We start from the raw sequence: 21,313 nt of genomic DNA, 5'->3' as shown, positions 1-21,313 counted from the left end.
AGAGAACCAAGAACTTTGATAATAAAAGCTGTGCATATGTAATCTCCAAATTTTGATTAGCTGAGTTTGCCAGAAATACAGGTGAATATTGGAGGAAATCTCCTACAGGCAAGAAATTAAAAGTTCATGCAACCAGAACAAACTTTTGCCAACACACCAAAATACATGAAGCATAAATTTCAATTTCAGGTTATCACAAAATTCAGAGTAGGTTAAAAACAAGATAATATTATAATAGAGCACAAGCCACATATCCCAAAATATTATATAGAATTCTTTCTTTTTACTCAAATGATATCAAACTGTCACACACACACACACACACACACACACACACACACACACACAAGCCAACATGACAAGAAGTGTTCATATGTTTTGTTTTAGCTGAAAGTAAGTGTGACTTTTAAAGAAGGTGACCAGTGGGGTGCCTGGGTGGCTCAGTCAGTTAAGCGGCCGACTTCGGCCCAGGTCATGATCTCACGGTTCTTGAGTTTGAGCCCTGTCTCGGGCTCTGTGCTGATAGCTCAGAGCCTGGAGCCTGCTTCAGATTCTGTGTCTCTCTCTGACCCTGCCCTGCTCCTACTCTGTCTCTTTCTCTAAAAAATAATAAATAAATGTTAAAAAAATTAAATAAGGTGACCATCTTTTAATTATAGGAAAGAGAAGTAAACTTTGATTCTGCATGCTCTGATCCTACTGGATTACTACTCATACTACTTTAAACATTTTCTTTCATTTAAACTGTAGTTTGCTCTATTCCATTTCAAAATGATTCTGGGTTTGGTTCTGATAAAGATGGAATAAATACACTCCACCTTATCACTTTCACTAATTGCAATGAAAAACTCTGGGCTGAAAAAACCAGATCAGATGACACTATTAGAATTATAAACTTGAGACACAACCTGATGGTGAATCCCCTCTTTTTTGTTTGTTTCTTTGTAGGATTTGGTTTTTTTGTCATTATGGTTTGTTTGTTTGCCTCCTGCATATTCCGGCCTGGATGCTGGAGTAGCACAAAAGATGGAACTGCCAATAAGTGCAGACAGAAAAAGCCCCCCAAAACATCTGCCTTTACAGAGGTCTAGGGAAAGGAGCAGAGGATCTGGGAAACAATCCTTTTCATGCTACCTCTCTCCTCTAGGTGAACACCAACAAGGAAGCACTGTCCCTCTTCCTTCCTGCCGAGCTGTAGCAACCTTGTTGACTTTCCACAGCCTACTCCAAGTGAAGGCCAGCAAAGAGCTGTGTCCTTTCCTTCCTCCACTACTGGTGTGCATCCTGTGGGATGGCGCCTTGGGAGACCCCCCCCCCCAAAAAAAAGCACCCAATCTAAGGGAGTCTAGAAAGATTCAATGTCATTTGTCTCCTGCCCCCTCCTCCCACAATAGCAGCCAGGCAGTCCCTGTTAACTTGCCCTGCTCTACACAGAGTGCTGTCAATGAGACAGAGTCCCATCCTCCACCCAGGCACGCTGTGTAAGTAGAACATGCAGTATTGAACCCTGGTAAGAACATAGGGAGGGTAAAGCCCTGACTTTTTACCCAGAAGAGCAGCAATGAGGAGCCTTGGAAATCAGAAAGTACAAAGTAAATTATGGAGAGGAAGGAGTTGGAGAAAGGCATACTTTCAATCTGTGTATTTAAAGTAGTCCTGAGCCAACCCCAGATTGGTGCAGGCATGAATCCAACCAGAATCAGCACAGTGAGGATTTTGAGCACTTAACTCGAGTTTCAGATTGGCCTCTGGGAGAGACACAAGTGAGATGGATCAAATAGCACTTCGGAGTCTTTGAAAATTAAATTGACATTAGAACCACAGCCCATAGAAAGTGGGCATGATCTGATTTTAACTAAAATAAATAATCACAAGAACACAAATCCAGATGATTTAAACAGGATCCAAAATCTCATAATGTCATATTCAAAATATCTAGGATAAAATCTAAAGTTACTGGACATAAAAGAAATTGGGAAAACCTAAACATCTCAAGAAAAAAGACCATCCGTCAATAGATGCCAACTCCAAGATGACCCAAATATTAGATTTATCAGACAAAGATTTTAATGCAGCTATTATAATGGCAGCAGGGGGATAAAACTTTCCTGGATTCTTCACTGTTCCTATAAAAAGCCCTAGCCTGTTGAGAATCTTCAAATACCATGAGAATTTGATCTATAGCTATTTGTCGAGTTAATTGCTCTGATCTGACAGGATAATAAGACTTTTTCTAATTTACCTGGGAGGGCAAAATTATTAAAGTCTAGACTAGCTCCCTAGGTTAAACTTACAAAGTGCTAGGGAGACTGGCTCACTAGCTTCCTAGGTATTGACATGTCAAAAAAGATGAGGCCTCAGATCTTGGAAACATTTCTAGGTTGTAAGAGTTGAGATTCACAGGGCTGTCCGGCTCCTGGAGAGATTTTATTTACATATCAAAGAGTGGAGTCTGGATGCAGGCCCTTCAGTTTAGGAGACCTGAGGAGGAGTGAAGAAGCTGCTCCATTCCCCTTTAGAAGCAGAGAAAAATTATCTCCCTTTTCTGTCATCTAGAAGTGTCTGGTTCTTATGTAGGACTAGGGTTAAGACCTCAGGTAAGAGGAAATGACACACTTACTACCAAGAAATCTGTCTTTGACCCATAACACCCCATTTGCACATTCAGGATAAAATTGACAAAGATGAATATTAAAAACCCAGAAATAGCCATGGCCCAAGAAGTATGGGCAAACCTTCCTGGAATGAATGGAAACAGAAGTTCTCAGCAAAGAAACAAAAGCTATCAAAAAGAAAAAAAAGAAAAAAGAAAAGAAAAAAAAAAAGAAAGAAATGACTTAAAAGGGAAAAAAAGGCAAATGAGGGGAATGAAGAAAAGGCAAAAAGAAAAACCAATAAACTGATAGGCATAAATATAAACATATGAATAATTAGTTTAAATGTAAGTGGTCCAAAAACACCACCAGTTAAAAGATAGAGATTTTCAGATTGGATAAAAACAAAAGGAAAATCCAACTATATACTATCTACAAGTCCATAGAAAGCATAATGATCCGGATGATGGATTTATATGGATCCATAATGATCCATAATGATCCAAATGAAAGGATGGCAAAAGATAGAAGATTGAAACACAAAAGATGTGATTACCACAGATGACCAACTTCAGAACAAAGAGAATTACTATAGATGTTTGTAAAAAATCAATATATAAAAACATTGCAACCAAGTAAGGTTTATCTAGTAATGCAAGACTGAACATTTGAAAATTAATTAATGTAACTCACATATTAAAAGGCTTAAAAAGAAAAGCCACATGACCATATCAATAGAAGCAGAAAAGGCACTTGGCAAAATATGGCATTCACTCAAGATTTTTGAAAAATCTCATCAAATTACAGGGGCACCTGGATGGCCCAGTCAGTTAAGGGTCCAACTTCAGCTCAGGCCATGATCTCACAGTTCATGAGTTTGAGCCCTGCATTGGGCTCTGTGCCGACAGCTCTGGAGCCTGCTTCTGATTCTGCATCTCCCTCTCTCTGACCCTCCCCTGCTCACACTGTCTCTATCTCTCAAAAATAAATAAACATTAAAAAAATTTTTTAACTGATCAAATTAGGAATAGAATGAACATCTTAATTTGATAAAGTTTATCTCCAGAAACACTGACAGGAAACTTTTTTTTTAATGTTTATTTTATTTATTTTGAGGGGGGGTGGAGAGAGAGAGAGAGAGAGATGAATGGGAAAGGAGAAGAGATATATGGAGAGAGAGAGAGAATTCCAAGCAGGCTTCATGCTGTCAGTGCAGAGCCCCGTGCAGGGCTCAACCTCACAAACCATGAGATCATGACCTGAGCCAAAATCAAGAGGACATTTAATAGACTGAGCCACACAGCGCTCCAGGAAACATTCATAATGGTAAGGTATTGAATTTTTTTACCCTAAGATAAAAACAAGGCAAGGGTGTCTACTCTCACAACTCTTAGTCAATATCATACTGGAAGTTTTAGCCAGCTCAAGAAGGCAAGAAAAAAATGAATAAAAGGCATTCAGACTAAAAAGACAGCAATAAAACTATCCCTACTCACAGACATGATGGATTATCTATATAGGAAATCTCAAGAAATCTATAAAAAATACCAGCTCAAAGAAGTCAATAGTATTTCTATCCACTAGCAGTGAAAATTTAGAAACCAAAATTTTAAAAAAGATTCTATTTGCAATACCTTAAACATTAAATACTTAAGTATAAAGCTAACAAAATATGCTCAGAATCTGTATACTAAAAAGTATAAAATATTGACGAAACCTATCAAAAGAGACCTAAAGGCATGGAGACATGTATGAAATTCATGGACTGGAAGATTCAGTATAGGTCAGATATCAATTTTTCTCAAAAGAATCTATAGATTAAGACCCAATCAAAAGCTTGTTCTAAAATATATATGGAAAAGTAGGGGAACTGGAACATCCAAAACAACTTTGAAAAAGAAGAACAAATGTGGACACCATTCAACTTGAAGGCATTCCATAAAAGCTACAGTGTCAAGACAGAATATTATTGGTAAAGAGATAAACACAAAGAAAAATGAAAGAGAAGACATGCTCTAAGAATAGATCCATTCAAACACTGTCAGCTGATTTGGACAAAGGTGTAAAGGAAATTTAAAGGAGAAAGGGAGTCTTTGCAAGAACTGATACTTGGAACTACTGACATCCATATTAAAAAAAAGTAATAATCCTCAACTACATCCTGCACCATTCACACACAGACATGAAAACTCAAAATGTAAATGTAAACTGATAGAAAATACTAAACTAAGTGTAAAACATGAAACTATAAAATTCTTAGGTCAAAACAAATGAGAAATATTTATGACCTTAGGTTAGGAAAGAAATCTAAGATACAACACCAACATCACGATCTGTCAAAGAAAAAAGTTAGTGAACTTGACTTCATCAATATAAAAAATACTTCCGCTCTGTTAAGAACACTGTTAAGGGAATAAAAAGACTAGCCACAGACTGGAAGACAGTATTTGCATATCATGTATCAGATAAAGGACTCTCAAAACTGAAAAATAAGAAAACAACATAATTAAAAAAAAAAAGGAGGGGGGGCAGATGATGTCAACAAGTATTTTACCAAGAAGATATGTGGATGAGAAACAAGCATATCAAAAGATGCCCAATGTCAGTAAGTCATTAGAGAAAAGCAAATTAAAAGCACAATGAGATACCATTTCACATCTGCTAGAATGGTTTAAATAAAGAATAATGACAACTCCAAGTGTTGATGAAGAAGAAATAGAAACCCTCAAACACTGCTGGTGTGAACGTAAAAGTGCGCAGACACTATAGAAAAACAGTTTGACAGTTTCTTACAAGATTAAACATACACTTACCATATAAACCAGCAAACCACTATAGGTATTTATCCTAGAAAAATGAAAATGAATTTTGCCCAAAAACCTATACATGAATGTATACAACAGAATTATTCAAAATTTTTCCTAACTAGAAATAATCCAAATATCCTTCAGTGAGTGAATAGATGCAGAAACTGGTTAGTACATGCACACACGGAATACCGCACAGCAATATAAAAGGACAAGTTAGTGATATACACAAAACGTGGATGGATCTCAAATGTATTTCCCTAAATGAAATAACCCAGTCTCAAAATGTTACATACAGTATTATTCCATTTATATGGCATTCTAGAGAAGCAAAAACATAGAAACGAAAAGTCAGTAGTTACCAAGGGTTAGGAATGGGAAGGGTTAGAATACAAAGATAATTTTATGACAGACGTCTTTGGCAGTGTTGACATTTTTCTGTATCCTGTCTGTGGTGATGGTTCCAAGAATCAAACAAGTATAGAAATTCATGGTATTATACAACAACAAAGTGGATTTTACTCTACGTAAATGTAAAAATCAAAAACCAAAAACATTAAAAAAAAATCTTCTGGGGACTCTGTGGCACTGTGTTTACGTTGGAAGAAAATTCTCAGGATTTAAGATTAGAATAAAATGTCTAAATCTCATACCACTTAAAGGCTCTATACAACCTGGTTATCAAGCAAGAGAAAAACAAGAAGATAGAGGCTATCAAGAAGCAAAAATATATAGGCTCTCCTTCTAGTGGGGCGTCTGGGTGGCTCAGTCAGTGAAGTGACCGACTTCAGCTCAGGTCATGATCTCATGGTTCGTGACTTTGAGTCCCGCATTGGGCTGTGTCCTGACAGCTCAGAGCCTGGAGCCTGCTTCAGATTCTGTATCTCCCTTTCTCTCTGCCCCTCCCCTGTTCATGCTCTGTTTCTCTCTCTCTCCCTCTCTCTCTCTCTCTCTCTCTGTCTTTCTTAAAAATAAACATTAAAAAAATTAAATATATATATTTATAGGCTATAGCCTATATATATATAGGAATTTTACGGATATATATGTATACATATGTATATATATATATATATATATATATATATATATGTATATATATACACATATGTATACGTATATATATAGGCTTTTCTATAAATAACACATATATATCCTTAAAATTCCTCACTACCACCCAGGCAGAGATCAGGGAGTTTGGAGAATATGAAGATTTACACAAGAAGAAATAAGGGAAGAGAAATACTAGAGTAATCTAGCCTCTGCTTCCATTGAAGGGTACAGTAATTTTCCAGGTACAGTGACTTAACCTCAATATTAACTTAAGTTCAGCTCTGTCTCTAAATACTACCTGGAATAGTAAACCAATATTCATCAATACCTCTTCAATAGCACCTGCAGAAATTCTGTGACCTGCAACATTTATCACGTCATCAACTCGAGACATAACATATAGATAGCCTTCTTCATCCATGTAACCAGCATCCATGGTGTCATAGTATCCCTGTAAATAAGAATCAATAATGTCTAATTAGCATGTATTGCTAGGTAAGACAATCATTTAAGCTTGGTATATATAATATGTGATAAAAATGGATTTACTCCATGCATTTGACTTTTTTCATACCTAGACTATGGAATTAAATTCCTTTTGATTTTGGTAACTTACTAGAACTTCTTTGCTCCTCTAACAGCCAGGAATCAATTTAAGTCTTCTTATATATGGTCAAGTTAAGTGTCTGAACTATAAGTTATAAAGTTTATGAACTCAATTTTTTTAATGAAGAATAGTTCAATATTTCCAATATACTTTGGTTTTGTAAAGTAATTCTGATAGATTTCTTCATTAATTATATTAATTTTTAAAAGCTTTAAAGCTCTCTATGAATAATTAGAAAATACAGCGCTAAGTTTATTAACATGAATTTGGATTGGACTCAAGCTTCCGTGAAATATAATAAGGATGAAGTATAATTTTTAATCAACTCAAAGTAGCAGCACATCTTCACTGACCCAGAAAATCACAATAGAATGATGAATAAAGAGGAATAAGAAGTAGAAAGAAATATTTCTTCTAACGCTTTTCAGTCATCTTGATTCTTACGTAATGAGCACAGACTTTAGGAACAATCCAGATGAGTCACTATTTGGTTTCCTAATCTTTCTGAGATTCAGGACGCTCATCTGTTAAACAGGGTAGTGAACTATACCCTGTAAGGCTTCCATGAAGCATAAATGAGATGGTTTATACCTAGAGGGCGACTCTGGCACATCATAAGCCCTCTGTAATTGTCAGTTCTTATTGCGATTTCTGTTGGAGAGAAAACCTAGAGTACAGTTAAACAGAATGGACTCTGGAATCAGATTTTATGTTCAATTTTCAGCTCCATCACTTCTAAATGACAGGCAAGTTACTCAACCTTGTTGTACTGTGGCCAAGCCCTTTAATGAGAAGTATGAGGTCAGGGTAACAAGGCGAGTGTAGAGTCACTCCATATAGTTTAACCACAAACTGAGACTTTGAAAGAGCTTTCAGTGTTAAAGGTGATCATGTTAAAACCACACTCACATCTGATTTGCCATTGTCGGGTGTAATTAATCACATCAGAACTCTGATGACTTCACAGTGGCCCATCAGGCAGATAGATTGGGCTGACAGGAGTCAACCCTACTGACAAATCTTCCCTGCCACAGTCCTTTGGGGCATGTTTAATCTTAGCTACTGAGGTCATTTAACTCCATGATCTCCTTCTAAAGGAAGCTATTTTAAATCTTGCCATTTGTCTGGCTGATGAGGTTACCTGTCTTTCACTCACAAATAATAAAGATAAAATGCCAAATACTGAGACTTCGGTTTTTTTTATGAAATTATGACCATGTATTTATTTATTTTTTCATCTAATGCATAATGAGGAGAACCAAGGATGTCTCAGGGAAAGAAATAGAGATGAAAGGACAGCAGCAGTATGATGGTGGGACCTGATGTGGATTATCAGTAAAGTGCTGTTATAAACACAAAACACATCACGGTGATATGGAGAAACACGTAAAAAATGACAAAACAGAAAGTAGGAGAACACTTTTTGTTATCCAGGGTACTGGACGTTGTGCTGGGAGAACACCGTCTCTAGCATGTGTCCATATTTAAAAATGAGAGTTTAAAATAAAAAGCTAAGAGAGAACATTCAGGAACAAAATGTCAAAAATAGGCAAGGGATAGAAAAATACAACTTGTGGGCCATCTGAATGAACTTTGCTCACATAACCAGGTTAGGGGGTGAAGGGGGCCTAGTGACAGTGTACAATTCTCATCCAGTGCTTTCATTCTGCAGAGGGATCCAACGTAGGAAAGAATAGATGGCCCCAAAGTTTTTAACTTGACAGAAACTTTCCTGATAATGAGGGCTGCTAAATTTCAGGAAAATGTGCTAAGAGAAACTGAAAATTTTCTATGTCCACAGACTGAGAAAAATAAACATAAAAATGACTCATTTAGATAATTCTACTTTGGACACTCTTATTTCTGAGATCTAGAACTTGGTCCAGATAAACTTTAAGAGTTGTAGTATTATCTATGATTCCAGAACAAAGCTGCTCAATTTAATAGGCAAGAACTATAAAGAAGTACTTTGGAAGGTTGTTGTTTTTTTGTTTTTTTTTTTTTTAAGTATAATAAAGTTCTTACAGGAAATTTTTCAAAGTATAAATGCTTGAATGCTTCCTGATTCTTCCAGAGTCCTGAAAAAGCCCCAGGTGGTAATGGCAACCTTATATAAAAACAGAGCAATTAGAATTATGATCAAAATGGTAATAAAGAAAGATTGATTTGAATAGTTTTCTAGTGTGATGGATAATTGCAAGTCAAATCCCACATTGAATACAACCCCTAAATCTGCTGGATCGATCGTGTCTAATAAGGGCTGAAGTAGTTTGATCATGACATAGCAGCATCATTGAGGGACGACTGTAGTTTCTGCAAAGGGCACAAAAGGCACGTGCAGTTGGCATTCAAAGACATATTAGCAGCAATCACTGTTTCAATAAGAAGCGTAACATCTGCAAAAAGGAATAAAAAATGTATCACTGAATGACTTTTTACGACAAATATGCTTCCACCATAAGCAAATAAATTCTTTTTTCTTTTCTTTTCTTTCTTTTTTTTTTTTTTTTTTTTTTTGAAGTATCAAGGTCCCAACTGCCACCCCTGCATGTCTCTGTGAAGAAATGCTCCAATTAAACATTCCAGGAACAATCTTATCTTCACAGTCAAGCTGCCTCCCCTCCCGGCTCAGGGAATTCCCTCTCAGTACGCCCTCTATTCTTCCTTTTCACAACCATCCCAACCTCTGTGATTTCTCATCCTATGAACACATGGAGATACCTGAGAATATAAAATATAAGGTTGGATACACTTCTTCTTTCCGACCAATTTGCTCTTGTATTTCCTGCTTTCCTCCAAAGTACCAAACAGATGTTTTACGCATGGCAAGGCTTAATCTGTAGCTATCTTTCCTTTTTTTAAAAAAAATTTTAAAATGTTTTATTTATTTTTGAAAGAGAGACAGAGCGTGAGTTGGGGAGGAGCAGAGAGAGAGGGAGACACAGAATCCAACGCAGGCTCCAGGCTCTGAGCTGTCAGCAGAGCCCAATGCGGGGCTCAAACTCACGAACAGCGAGATCGTGACCCGAGCTGAAGTTGGACACTTAACCAACTGAGCCACCCAGGCACCCCTGTCTATCTTTCTGACAGGTAAATGTTAGATTGGTTCCCTGTAAGAAGTGCCACCTGACAAAAATACCCACTCAAATTGTTTTCTGGATACAGAAATCTTTTAGATGCTTTAAAGTCTGGAGATTTAGATACCGTAAAACTTAAAGGATTTTGAAAAACCTTCCCCGTCCATACTCATACAATAAAATACATAGTGAAGCAGGGACCGTACAGTACGGCTGCTGAGAAAATTGAAAACAAAGTAGACGTGGCTGCTGCCCAGGTGAGGCAACGTCACACACACCCCCCTCCCCCCACCCCAGTATTAGGCCTCTGAGGTGCCGAACTGTATTCTCACATTCGGTCAGACGGAAAGTGCTGTTACAGGTGGCATCAGGAGCCCAGCTGCCATCGCCCAGCCCCACTCTCTCCAGCCTCCAGGCAGGTCCTCCCTTGCGAGGGCTTCATTTGGTGACATTTTAAGATGGACGAGAAATGCAACATCTGCATTTCTGGACCTCATGTCATGACATAAAAGTGCATGTGAAAGCATTCTGTAATCCGTAAAGAAAACTACAGAGATGCTGCTGTTGTTACTACTGCTGTTCATCACTAAGTCTGCGGGCAGGAGGCAGGCTGAAGCAGATGATTCCTTCAGGTCCTTTGAACGGACTTTACTATGTCAATCCTAAATCACTATGTATATAATTTCACTTCATCGGTGTGTTTTTATTATTAATATTTTACAGACCAGTGTATATCATTGATTAGTAAACATGGACAGAAAATATGGATAGAGAAGCCACCAAAACACATTCAACTTAGCATCATGTTCAAGATGTCGAGAAGGAAGAGGTGAAGAGGACACCAAGAAGGGATGGTAGATGGTGAATCAAAAGCCAAAACAGGCCAGAAGAGATAACCTTAGTCAGTGAAGCCGACTATACATAAAATAAGCAACGCCAACAATAAGCCTGCTGGAGATAGATTCTGCTTACATATTAAATAAATCATTTTCAATTGTTTCTCCCCAAATATATCATGATATATAATCCTGTATGTTTTTCATGGTGATATTTTTAAACAATATTCTAAGAAAAATAAAAGATAACTGCCATAATAAATGCCAGCTGACACTAGGCTGTTTGGCAGACATCAGAGAGTGGTGGGGTCTGAGGCAAATTAGAATGCACATGCCAGGTGTAATGGGAGCAGCTGTTTCCTAACTCCATCTGGCATACAGAAATGCCCGTCCAAATACTGAGTCTCTTAATATTGCCCATACTAAAAACTATGCATATAGAAGGACATATTGTTAAACAGGCTTCTCTTTCACTTTATCTACCCCTGGTATTAACAATACATAACAGATACGTTATATTCTGATAATTAATTAAAGCTTAGAGGATTAAAGTCTAGGTAGTCATCCTCCGGGGGCGAGGGGCAGGAAACTTTAAGGACCTGGGCTTTTTCAGCTATTGCACAAAATTTTAAATACCTGCTTAAATTTTGCGAAGAACAGGGACAGTAGGGATTTTTATACCATTTCTCATTCCTGTGTGAAAGGTCTGCATAAGTTTGGGTATACCCATAGACCTTGAGAATTAAGAATAACATACCAAAGATAAGATCCAGGGACAGAGCATGAAACAGGAAGGAGAAATTCAAGGCCAAATGCTATTGTTCTTTAAGGACCAAAAGAAAAAAAAAAAAAAAAAAGACTATTGAACAAAAATAAAATAAAACAGAGATGTATGAGAACTAGGAAAAAATAGTAACTTAGGAGCCATTAAAATAGAGTTTTAATAATGACTGAGTGTTCAACAAGGTCAAATGAAAGCACGGATTTTGTCTGAGGGTGGATTCAAGAGAGGTTAAGGAACTTAGTGATTAAGATATTCTGAGTATTCTTAGGATTGCCATTTCAGTGGTGTGGAGTGGCCAACAAGGGGTGTGACTAAAAACTAAACAGGAAGTTAAGTGGAGGCCGCAAGTTTAGACTATATTTTTTTAAAAGTTTGTGGGTGATGGGCAGGAGAGATATGTCATTGTTTAAGACAGAGAGGCAGGCTGATTTAAGATGGGGAAGATTTGAGTAGAAGTAGCCAGTGGAGAGAGGATGAAGATATGAAAGAGAAGAAAATGCCAGAGAACTTATGTTTCATTCATTCATTCATTCATTCACTCATGTATTTATTTTCTTCATTCAATCAATATTTGTTCGATTCCGGTATTCCTCAATCATTGTATTAGACATTAATGATACAAAGATATAAGAACTCTGGTCTCAGACATATGAAAATCCTGGCGTGTTGTGTACTACAAGAAATGTATTTTTACAAAACAGACAGGGAGAAAGCCTGTCATGAATGATATCTATTCAGTCACGTTAATGAAATAACAACGTAAAGATGTTTGTCAGGCAAGTTTTACAGCAGGTCATTAAACTCTCTACTGGCAGGAGCTCTTGGAAGGGAAGGTTTTATCCCTAAAACTAAGTCACGCCTAATAAGCCAAGGTGTGGATCTACTGGAAATAGCATATTTGCCTCCTGATCATTTTTGAGATGTCCCCAGAAAACTACTTCATTATCTCCAAATCTAACTGAGGAACAGGCTGGAAAGCATATATGAGATTGAAATTGTTAATTAATGGGATAAAATGAGGGAATGCTATCTGTTCTTCACTAATAAAGTCTCATGTTGTTATTTCAATATTAGAGAAGAACTCTGTAAAAGGAACCTTGAAAGATGCCATATAATAGTCCTAAGGAAAAGCAGGAAGAGAGGTTTCCAGAATTAGGAATATCTGTGATTATCTATAGGTATATAAAATATATGTGAAATAAAACATGTGAGAAGAGAAGCAATGAGCTTCAGACAGAAGTTAGGTATATATGAGCTAGAACAGATTTTTTTTTTTTGGTGGGGGGGCAGAATTCTAAATTAACACTTTTCTTGTTGATATCCAAATGATTATTCTGTACTAAATGTAGGTCTTCTTTCTGGAACAGTGGGTGCACTGGGGCTTTTCTTCTGAAGTTATCTTATAGAAAAAGAACTTTTTTCTGTAGTTACAATAACATAAAGATACACTGGACTGGCAGAAGAAACAGGAAGATATTAAAATCCCAAGGCATCTGCTGGTTAGCATCTGTACTCCTCCTTCAAATCCAAGGTAAAATGCTACCACCCTGTGATACCTTTCCCAACTCTTTCAAGCAGAGTGAAAAGGGTTTTGTTGCAACCTGTCTAATTGTGAATCAAGAGTTACCCCTAAAGAATGTCTTTCCAAAGAGACCATTCTTAAGGGGAAAGAGAAATAACTGAAGTGATCCCACTGGGGGGTGGGTGGAGGGGACACATGATGGGGAAGCATGGGGATGCTGAAAAATCCTTAAATAGCTAAGAAAGGAAGGGAATGCCCCTCATTGTAGAAGGTGACACATTCCTGACCACTCTGAAATATCAAACTCCTTTTATGCCTCCATTCCCAGATACAGGCTGGTCTGTATTTACTGCTCCATCAAAAGTCTCCATGGTAACAGAAGTAAATTGAAGATATAACTCCAGTTTCCTGGAGAATTCTGGGGTTAGATCCCAACTTTGCACCCGAATATTTCCGATAGAGTCTTTAGGCTTTACTTGAGATTTTCTTGTGAGGCTATTTTTTGTCTTCCCACAAAGAGACTGATTAGGCCATAATTTCTTTCTCTTTGGACAGACAAAAGACTAGGTTTGAATGTGAGCTCCAGCTGTGTAACTACTAATGATGTTTAGATACCCATGTCTAAAACGAGGACGACATTGGCCCACTGTCTACCTCACAGTGATGTTGTAAGGCTAATAAAACATCTTGCTAAAATCTGTGTATGACCTTTAGAAAAGGAACATGATTATAATTATGCGACAAACTTGTACTCAAAGGCTACACTGATGAAAAGAAAGCTGTCTGACCCTTTCCCAAGACAGCAGCAGAGTGACTGAATCATTCCTGCAAAGCTATAAAGATGTGAATAAACAGCATTAGGGGACAGGAGTTCAATATCTCGTGGCTGAGATATTTATCGCCAGGCACCCGAGTAGAAGCCACTTGGACAATGCTATCCGGCTCCCTCATACCCCACCACTGGCTGTGGGGCAATGTTCCCAGGCTTGGCTGGGGGCACACAGCAGGGAGACAGGCCCCACTTCCGGTAGCAACCACTGGATCTGGTCCAAGAAATGCAGGCCCATAAAAGAGGACTTCTGTTTTCTTTTTTAGAAAACCGAATACTGTGGAAACAATTTATTAGTTAGTGCAAGTTGGTTATGATCAACTCTTGCTTACTCATTACAGTAGCCAGAGACCTATGGCTTTAATAACAGTGAGCACTGTGGTACCGAGGAAGGCAATTGCAATGAAAATTTTCTTTCATGCCCTGCTCTGGGTACTTGGACATTACTGACTCAGTTTTATTTCTGCACTTTAGAGCTTTGGACACAATTGCAGGAACACTTCCCCAAATGCGTGAACATCCTGTATTCATAGCAATTCAGATGCCATAACTTTCCCGCTAAATTAATTGCCTGGTGTAGCTTTCAAAATCAAAGGAATTCTCTAACATCCAGGCAGACATGTAGTTTTCTCTTCTACTAGAAAGGAAAAAAATCCTAGGAATGCAAGAAATCTACAAAAGCCTTGGATTCATGTTTATTACATCCTAGAGTCTGCAGTAGTTTAGGAGTCACTTAAATATCTACCTTCCAGTTATAGGATCCCCAGGAGAGCAAAACAGCGGTTTCTAAAAAGCGTTAACAAAGAAAATGGAAAAAACGAAGTGGAACAAGAGCTTTCTTTTTAACATTTCCACATACCATGATTTCTCATTTTAGGGTGAATCATCTTAATATGATAAAATGAATCATTACATTTAATATCTTGAAAAGGGTAAAAATATGATTATAGCTTCAGATTTTAAAGAAACTGTCAGAGAAAGATAGTTTCCAATGTTATTTATACTGTTCATAACACAGTTTATAGCGAAACAAGAAGCTATAGCAGTACTTACAAAAGCAAACAAATTTGGGACTAAAACAATGAGTCATTTTCTTTATGGACTTACTTTAACATAGTTTGAGCCCCATACATTGCAAATATTCTATGCAGATTTTCCTTGCATTCTTGGTTATACTACTATAAGTATAATTAGTGAACATAAATAACATTAGGGAATACTGCTCTTTCAAACTGCTCCCACTCCATTATTATACAAAGTAATAAAGAAAAGCATGGGCATGAATAATTGAGAGTGGACATCTATCTCTGGCCAGGATCACTCCCAGTGCTGGCTTTGGATGCCAGCTCAGTTTTAAGTTCCTCATAGACCCTAATTATTCTTATTGCTGGTGGCCTCACCCCATATCTATGCACAAATAATAAAACATAGCAATACACCATAGAAACTAAAACTTTTTCTGGAAGAAAAGTAATAATTTTGCTTTTAAAATTATTTGGCAAGAAGTCACACATTTAGTTTACGATTGGCTACTATTTGTCAGCAGTCACTGTACATATTTGGAAATTATGCCAAGTAAGAAAATAAGACCTAAAAATTGTTTACAAATGAAATGAAAACTTTATGAAGGCTAAATTGACAATGAAGTTGTTAGGATGTTAAATTTCAAAGATATTTAATGAAATACGTATTAATTTTGTTCCGTTTTTCAAATTTGAGGGTCAATACATTTTGTTTTTCAATTTAGAATCTCAGGGGAGCCTGGGTGGCTCAGTCGGTTGAGTCCAACTTCGGCTCAGGTCATGATCTCATGGTTTGTGAGTTCGAGCCCTGTATTGGGCTCTGTGCTGACAACTCAGAGCAGTGGAGCCTGCTTCGGAATCTGTGTCTCCCTCTCTCTCTGTCTCACCCCTGCTCACGCTCTGTCTCTGTCTCTCTCAAAAATAAATAAACATTAAAATAAATAAATAAAATAAAATAAAATTTAGAATCTCAGATATTAAATAAATAAATAAATAAATAAATAAATAAATAAATAAATAAATAAAATTTAGAATCTCAGATATTTTGTGGACCCTTCTCACCATGTATAATCCCTTTTACATGCCACCTTGTTTTTCTGGGGGCCCATGTAGCTAATCTCTGGAAAGAAGCCTGCTTTCACATCACAGACCTTTTAGAATGTGATCAACACAGAAAGAATTTTATCTCCCAAATTACACAGTCCTTTTTAAAACCAAAATAATTTTCATTAAGTCAAAAAGCTGTGTTTTTTTCTCTCCCTTAATTCAACTAAACATATATTTATTATGAGCTCTTAAAAAGCATTCATTGGCTATTTCACATTCTGGATGAATAATGTATCCCCTCAAGGCACAAAGAACAGCTATAGACAGACACAAACAAGTCTTATGGATAGATGTTAAACACGAAAACATTCTATGCATACTGCGGGCAGCCATTCAGATGCACGAATAATTTTGAGGTTGGTGGGTTAGGATAGAATGGCCTCTAGAGATGTAGGTTTCAAAAGGAAATCCTTGCTCTCACAGATAAAAATAAGTTCCTAAAATTACATTTCAAGAACTATTCTTTAAGAAAAAAGGGATTTTGGGGCGCCTGGGTGGCGCAGTCGGTTAAGCGTCCGACTTCAGCCAGGTCACCATCTCGCGGTCCGTGAGTTCGAGCCCCGCGTCAGGCTCTGGGCTGATGGCTCGGAGCCTGGAGCCTGTTTCCGATTCTGTGTCTCCCTCTCTCTGCCCCTCCCCCGTTCATGCTCTGTCTCTCTCTGTCCCAAAAATAAATAAAAAACGTTGAAAAAAAAAAATTAAGAAAAAAGGGATTTTGGTGGCAACTTTTTTCCTATTTTTTCTACTTTAACCTTTTGAATACAATAATATATATATAATATTTTCAAACATCTAGTTTCACCATTAATGTATGGGAGGGATCAAAGTCCACTGCATGTCATAACATAGTGTATCTCCAAATAGTTCACATAGAAATTTCAGAATCCACATGAGCATAATAAAATTCCCTGTTTAGGAATGCAGAGGGAAGAAAATAATTCTGAATTGGTGACAATTTAAACCATAGAATGACTTAAGGCAATTGTGTTAATTTTAAGTACTTGAAGTAATACTCATGGCTTCAAGAACAAATACAGTTTACGTGGGTTATTGCTACGTTTTATTATTTTTGAATGGAAGTAGGGCAAAGCCACCAATAATGAGAATGACAGAACACAGATGGGTGTATAACTGCTGGCATCAAATGGTACCTCTAGGATCTTACAGGAAGAGTTGCTTTATGAAATAGATGACTCACATAGAGTCAGGCAGTTATATAAAATGTATGCTGCTAGAGTGCTCTCAAAGGCTCTCAAAAACCATGTGCTTCCATAAGTAAGCTAAACATCCACCCACGATCTTGTTCAGATTATTAGTTCCTTGGAACGCCGTCCTCCCATCCCTACCATTTCCCCCCCAAGAGGTCAGATTTCAACCAGATATTTCAAGCAGATATTCAACCAGAACATGGATTCTGGCTCAGAAAAATTATGACTATAAACGGCATATTCAGTATTTTATTTTTCCATCTTGCCAACAAGATTTATTAAAATTTAAACTTGAAAAGAGTAATATAACATTTACATGTTTACTGATAACATGAGAATCTGAGAAGTGTATCATCAAGTATATCTCCTCTGTTAGCTTTCTATAAGGCCAAAGTATCTCGACCTGAAGAAATACATTCTTTTTAAAGTTACTGTTTTTCATTTAATTTTCACAGAATTGTAATTTTTTTTAACCTGAGGGGGAAAAAATTGTTTTCTCTAGCTCCATCCATGTCATTGCAAATGCCAAGATCTCATACTGTATCACTGTTGAGTAATACCCCATTGTATAAATATACCATATCTTCCTTTTTTTTTTTTCTCTCAGATCTAGGATTTAGGTTCAGATTAGGGAACGGGTGAGAGTATGTGTTTGGTATCCTGCAATTCAGAGACCTCACCTGAGACAATTTCATATCAATCTGAGGATGTCAAGTCCTAAGAATTCTTCTAAATAAATGAGAAAACAAATCCTTTTCAAGGCTTGACATAGAACGTTCTTTATTTAAAACAGCTCCTGCCAAATTCTACTACTTAAACCATATGAGTAAAGAGGCCAGTATCATGCTAATCGGAGGCACTCCAGCAACCTATATCAATTATTACAATGTCACATCTTGTGTGTCCCTCAACTTAATCTACTTGCATTTCAGCTACTATCATAACGATCTTAAAGTATGGATTTAATCAAAGTAATTTTTAATATTTTCACTTCAAATTTTGACATGTTTTGCTTACCAAATGAACAAGGATGAAAACTGTTAGCAAGGAATTGTGGTACTTGCTAAATCATGGATTTTATATTAGGCTGCTATTTGACCTAGTAATTATACTTTTAGAAATCTATTCAATTCTATAGTAATTATCAGAAAAGAAGAAAAGACAACACAGGGGCACCTGGGTGGCTCAGTTGGTTAAGCATCTGACTTCGGCCCAGGTCATGATCTCACGGTCCGTGAGTTTGAGCCCCCATCGGGCTCTGTACTGACAGCTCAGAGCCTGGAGCTTGCTTCAGATTCTGTGTCTCCCTCTCTCTCTCTGCTTCTCCCCTGCTCATGTCTCTCTCTGTCTCTCTCTCAAAAACAAATTAAAAAAAAAAAAAGAAAGAAAGAAAAGACAACACAAAAAAGATGTTCAATATAGCATTATTTATAATCATAAATTTTCAAAAAAGACTAAAAGGTCTAGAATGGGGATAAACATTTTTGAGAGGCAGAGTTGAAGTTCAAAAGGCTCGTGAGACAGGGTAAAGGAAAAACAGCAGCACAGAAGAATAAGCTGAATTGTTTCAACACTCTAAAATGCTGGCCAAAAAGTAAAAAGTCAGATCTATTATAAAATTAATGCCATATTGCTAAAGTGTGGGAGTATAGAAACTTTATTTACTTCTTTATATATTTGGTATTTAAGTTAAATTCACTACCTACACATTACTTGTATAATCAAAAATTATTTAAAATGCAGGATTTATCTTTTTAAAAATTGTATCTAAATTTGTTCTACCTTACGGGGCTTCCGTGCTTCAACCATAAGAGTTGACACTGTGTATTCTCACACAATGCACAAGCTTACTTTGCAACCCCCTCTTTAGTACTGTCACGGCAACCACTCCATTTTTAAGTGTATTTATTTATTTTTGAGAGAGAGCAGGGGAGGGGCAGAGAGAGGAAGACAGAGAGAATCCCAAGAAGGCTCTTCACTGTCAGGACACAGCCTGACACGGGGTTCGAACTCACAGAGGGCGAGATCATGACGTGAGCCGAAACCAAGAATCGGATGCTTAACCAACTGAGCCACCCAGGTGTCCCTCCATTTTCCCCTTAATATTATATACTAATAATTGCTCTTTTAAATAGTAGCATTGCAAATTTTTCTTACTTTACCACAATATTTCCTAAACATCGAGCCTTCAGTTTTTGCATGTTGTCATCCAAAATCATAACTGCAAAGTAAAATATAAACAAATATAAATTTGAATAAAAATGCATAACCTTAAAGCTTAAACCTTTCCATATTTTCAATATCCAGCCCCCAAAACTGTGCCTTTAAAGGTATCTTTTAAGTCCTATGAGACCATGAACATATATCACTATGCTAACATCTTACAAAAAATTAAGAGCATATGCTTTGATTCCTAATAAGATTATGAATTTTCCTTCAGAACCTCCGTTAAATAAAGACATCGTATTTCAAGCATGCTGTTAATTTCATAATCTATATTTATATCCACTTCAACATACCCTTCTATTCTATCAAAAACATTAAAAATATATCCAGTTTTTCAAAACTTAAAGGAAACAAATCAAGTTCTTAAATACACCAAAAAAAAATATCTCAAGTAATAAAAATAAACTATTTAAAAGCCTGGAAAACCCCTTTTTTTTCCTAATTTGAGGCTGAATATCCACTTATGAGCCTTAAATCTCCCTTTAACTTTCCCAAATATTATCCCAATGCTTTCTGTGCTAAGCTGTTACAATCCTGAAATATTTTAGGAGGCCGAAGCCTGTATCCCCATTCAGCCACCGCTACTGCAAACTGGAAATGAGGATATATCATGTTTTAAGCTCTAATTTATCCTGTATGCGGCCTCATCCATCCAGGTTATTCTACTGAGTGAAGCTATGAGAAAAGAAGGACATTGTCCCCAGGAAAAAATTAATCATCCCTTCTTTGTGTTCCCAGAGCACTTTGTTTTAAAATTCTATTTTGACAATTAGTAGTGGTGTAAATATCCCTTTCATAAGATGGTGAGATCATTAAGGGTGGAGGTCATGCCTAACTGTCCCCAAATCCCAGCACAGTGGTCAATTCACTCAATTTACCCTGAACAAGTATTACCCCTTCAATTTCTCTATATAAAAAGTGGGAGTAATTCTTTTCTCATAGTTTGTTACCAGAATTACTTGAAAAAAAAAAAGTGACAAGCTTCTGGAAGGTACTCAATGAATGTGAAATTGTTACATTACATTGAATATTTTTCACATAAAAAATGGTTTTCTTTCTTTTCCCAAGTGGATACAAATTATGCTTTGAATCTCTGACTAACCACAAAACACAAAAGTCATGAGTCATAACGTCACTATTTCTTTGGTTATAAATACTTTAGTTCTAACGTTTAACCTATGCTGTCTGTAAGCCATTGGCTTACAGACAACAAGAAACTTCTATACTGAAATTTCATGAGGCTTCAAAGCTCAACTCATTCTTATAGCTGGATATAAAAATGGTACTGAAATTCTGAAAGGGAAATGTATTTAACATCTCCCATAAACATTAGCCCCTAAAAATGGCTCAACACAAAGCATTTTTTCTGATAAAAGGAATAGGGATGACAGAACTGTTCAAAGTGAGGATATCACTAAAGCTGGGTTCACCTTCCATGCCTGGAAAAGTCACCGACTTCACAGAATATCTATTTCTGCTCTAAAAAAAAATCTTAAGTGTCTTTTTATAAATACATCTGCTAGACTAAACCGAATGATCTCCATTTCCTTAACTAATCATTGTCCCGAAAAGAAAATGCATGTTATTTTAACATGTTACTTTAGAGAAGCAAGGACAAATCTCTGTATTTTATAATTTACA

At 36.8% G+C, this 21,313-nt stretch overlaps 1 protein-coding gene across 1 annotated transcript in view; it reads right to left on the bottom strand.

Moving 5' to 3' along the window:
• The window catches only part of ACSS3 (acyl-CoA synthetase short chain family member 3), a 160,283-nt gene that overhangs the window by 10,735 nt on the left and 128,235 nt on the right, over positions 1 to 21,313 (bottom strand). Inside the window, exons 11-13 of the mRNA XM_042947255.1 lie at positions 19,604 to 19,667; positions 9,087 to 9,168; positions 6,783 to 6,905 (exon numbers count right to left, since the gene is read on the bottom strand). Of these exons, the coding sequence (XP_042803189.1) occupies positions 6,783 to 6,905; positions 9,087 to 9,168; positions 19,604 to 19,667 (269 nt within the window). The remainder of the gene's footprint in view (positions 1 to 6,782; positions 6,906 to 9,086; positions 9,169 to 19,603; positions 19,668 to 21,313) is intronic.

This window comes from Panthera leo, chromosome B4 (assembly GCF_018350215.1).
Source record: "Panthera leo isolate Ple1 chromosome B4, P.leo_Ple1_pat1.1, whole genome shotgun sequence".
Taxonomy (NCBI): Eukaryota; Metazoa; Chordata; class Mammalia; order Carnivora; family Felidae; genus Panthera; species Panthera leo.
This window is presented reverse-complemented; position numbering and strand designations above follow the sequence as displayed.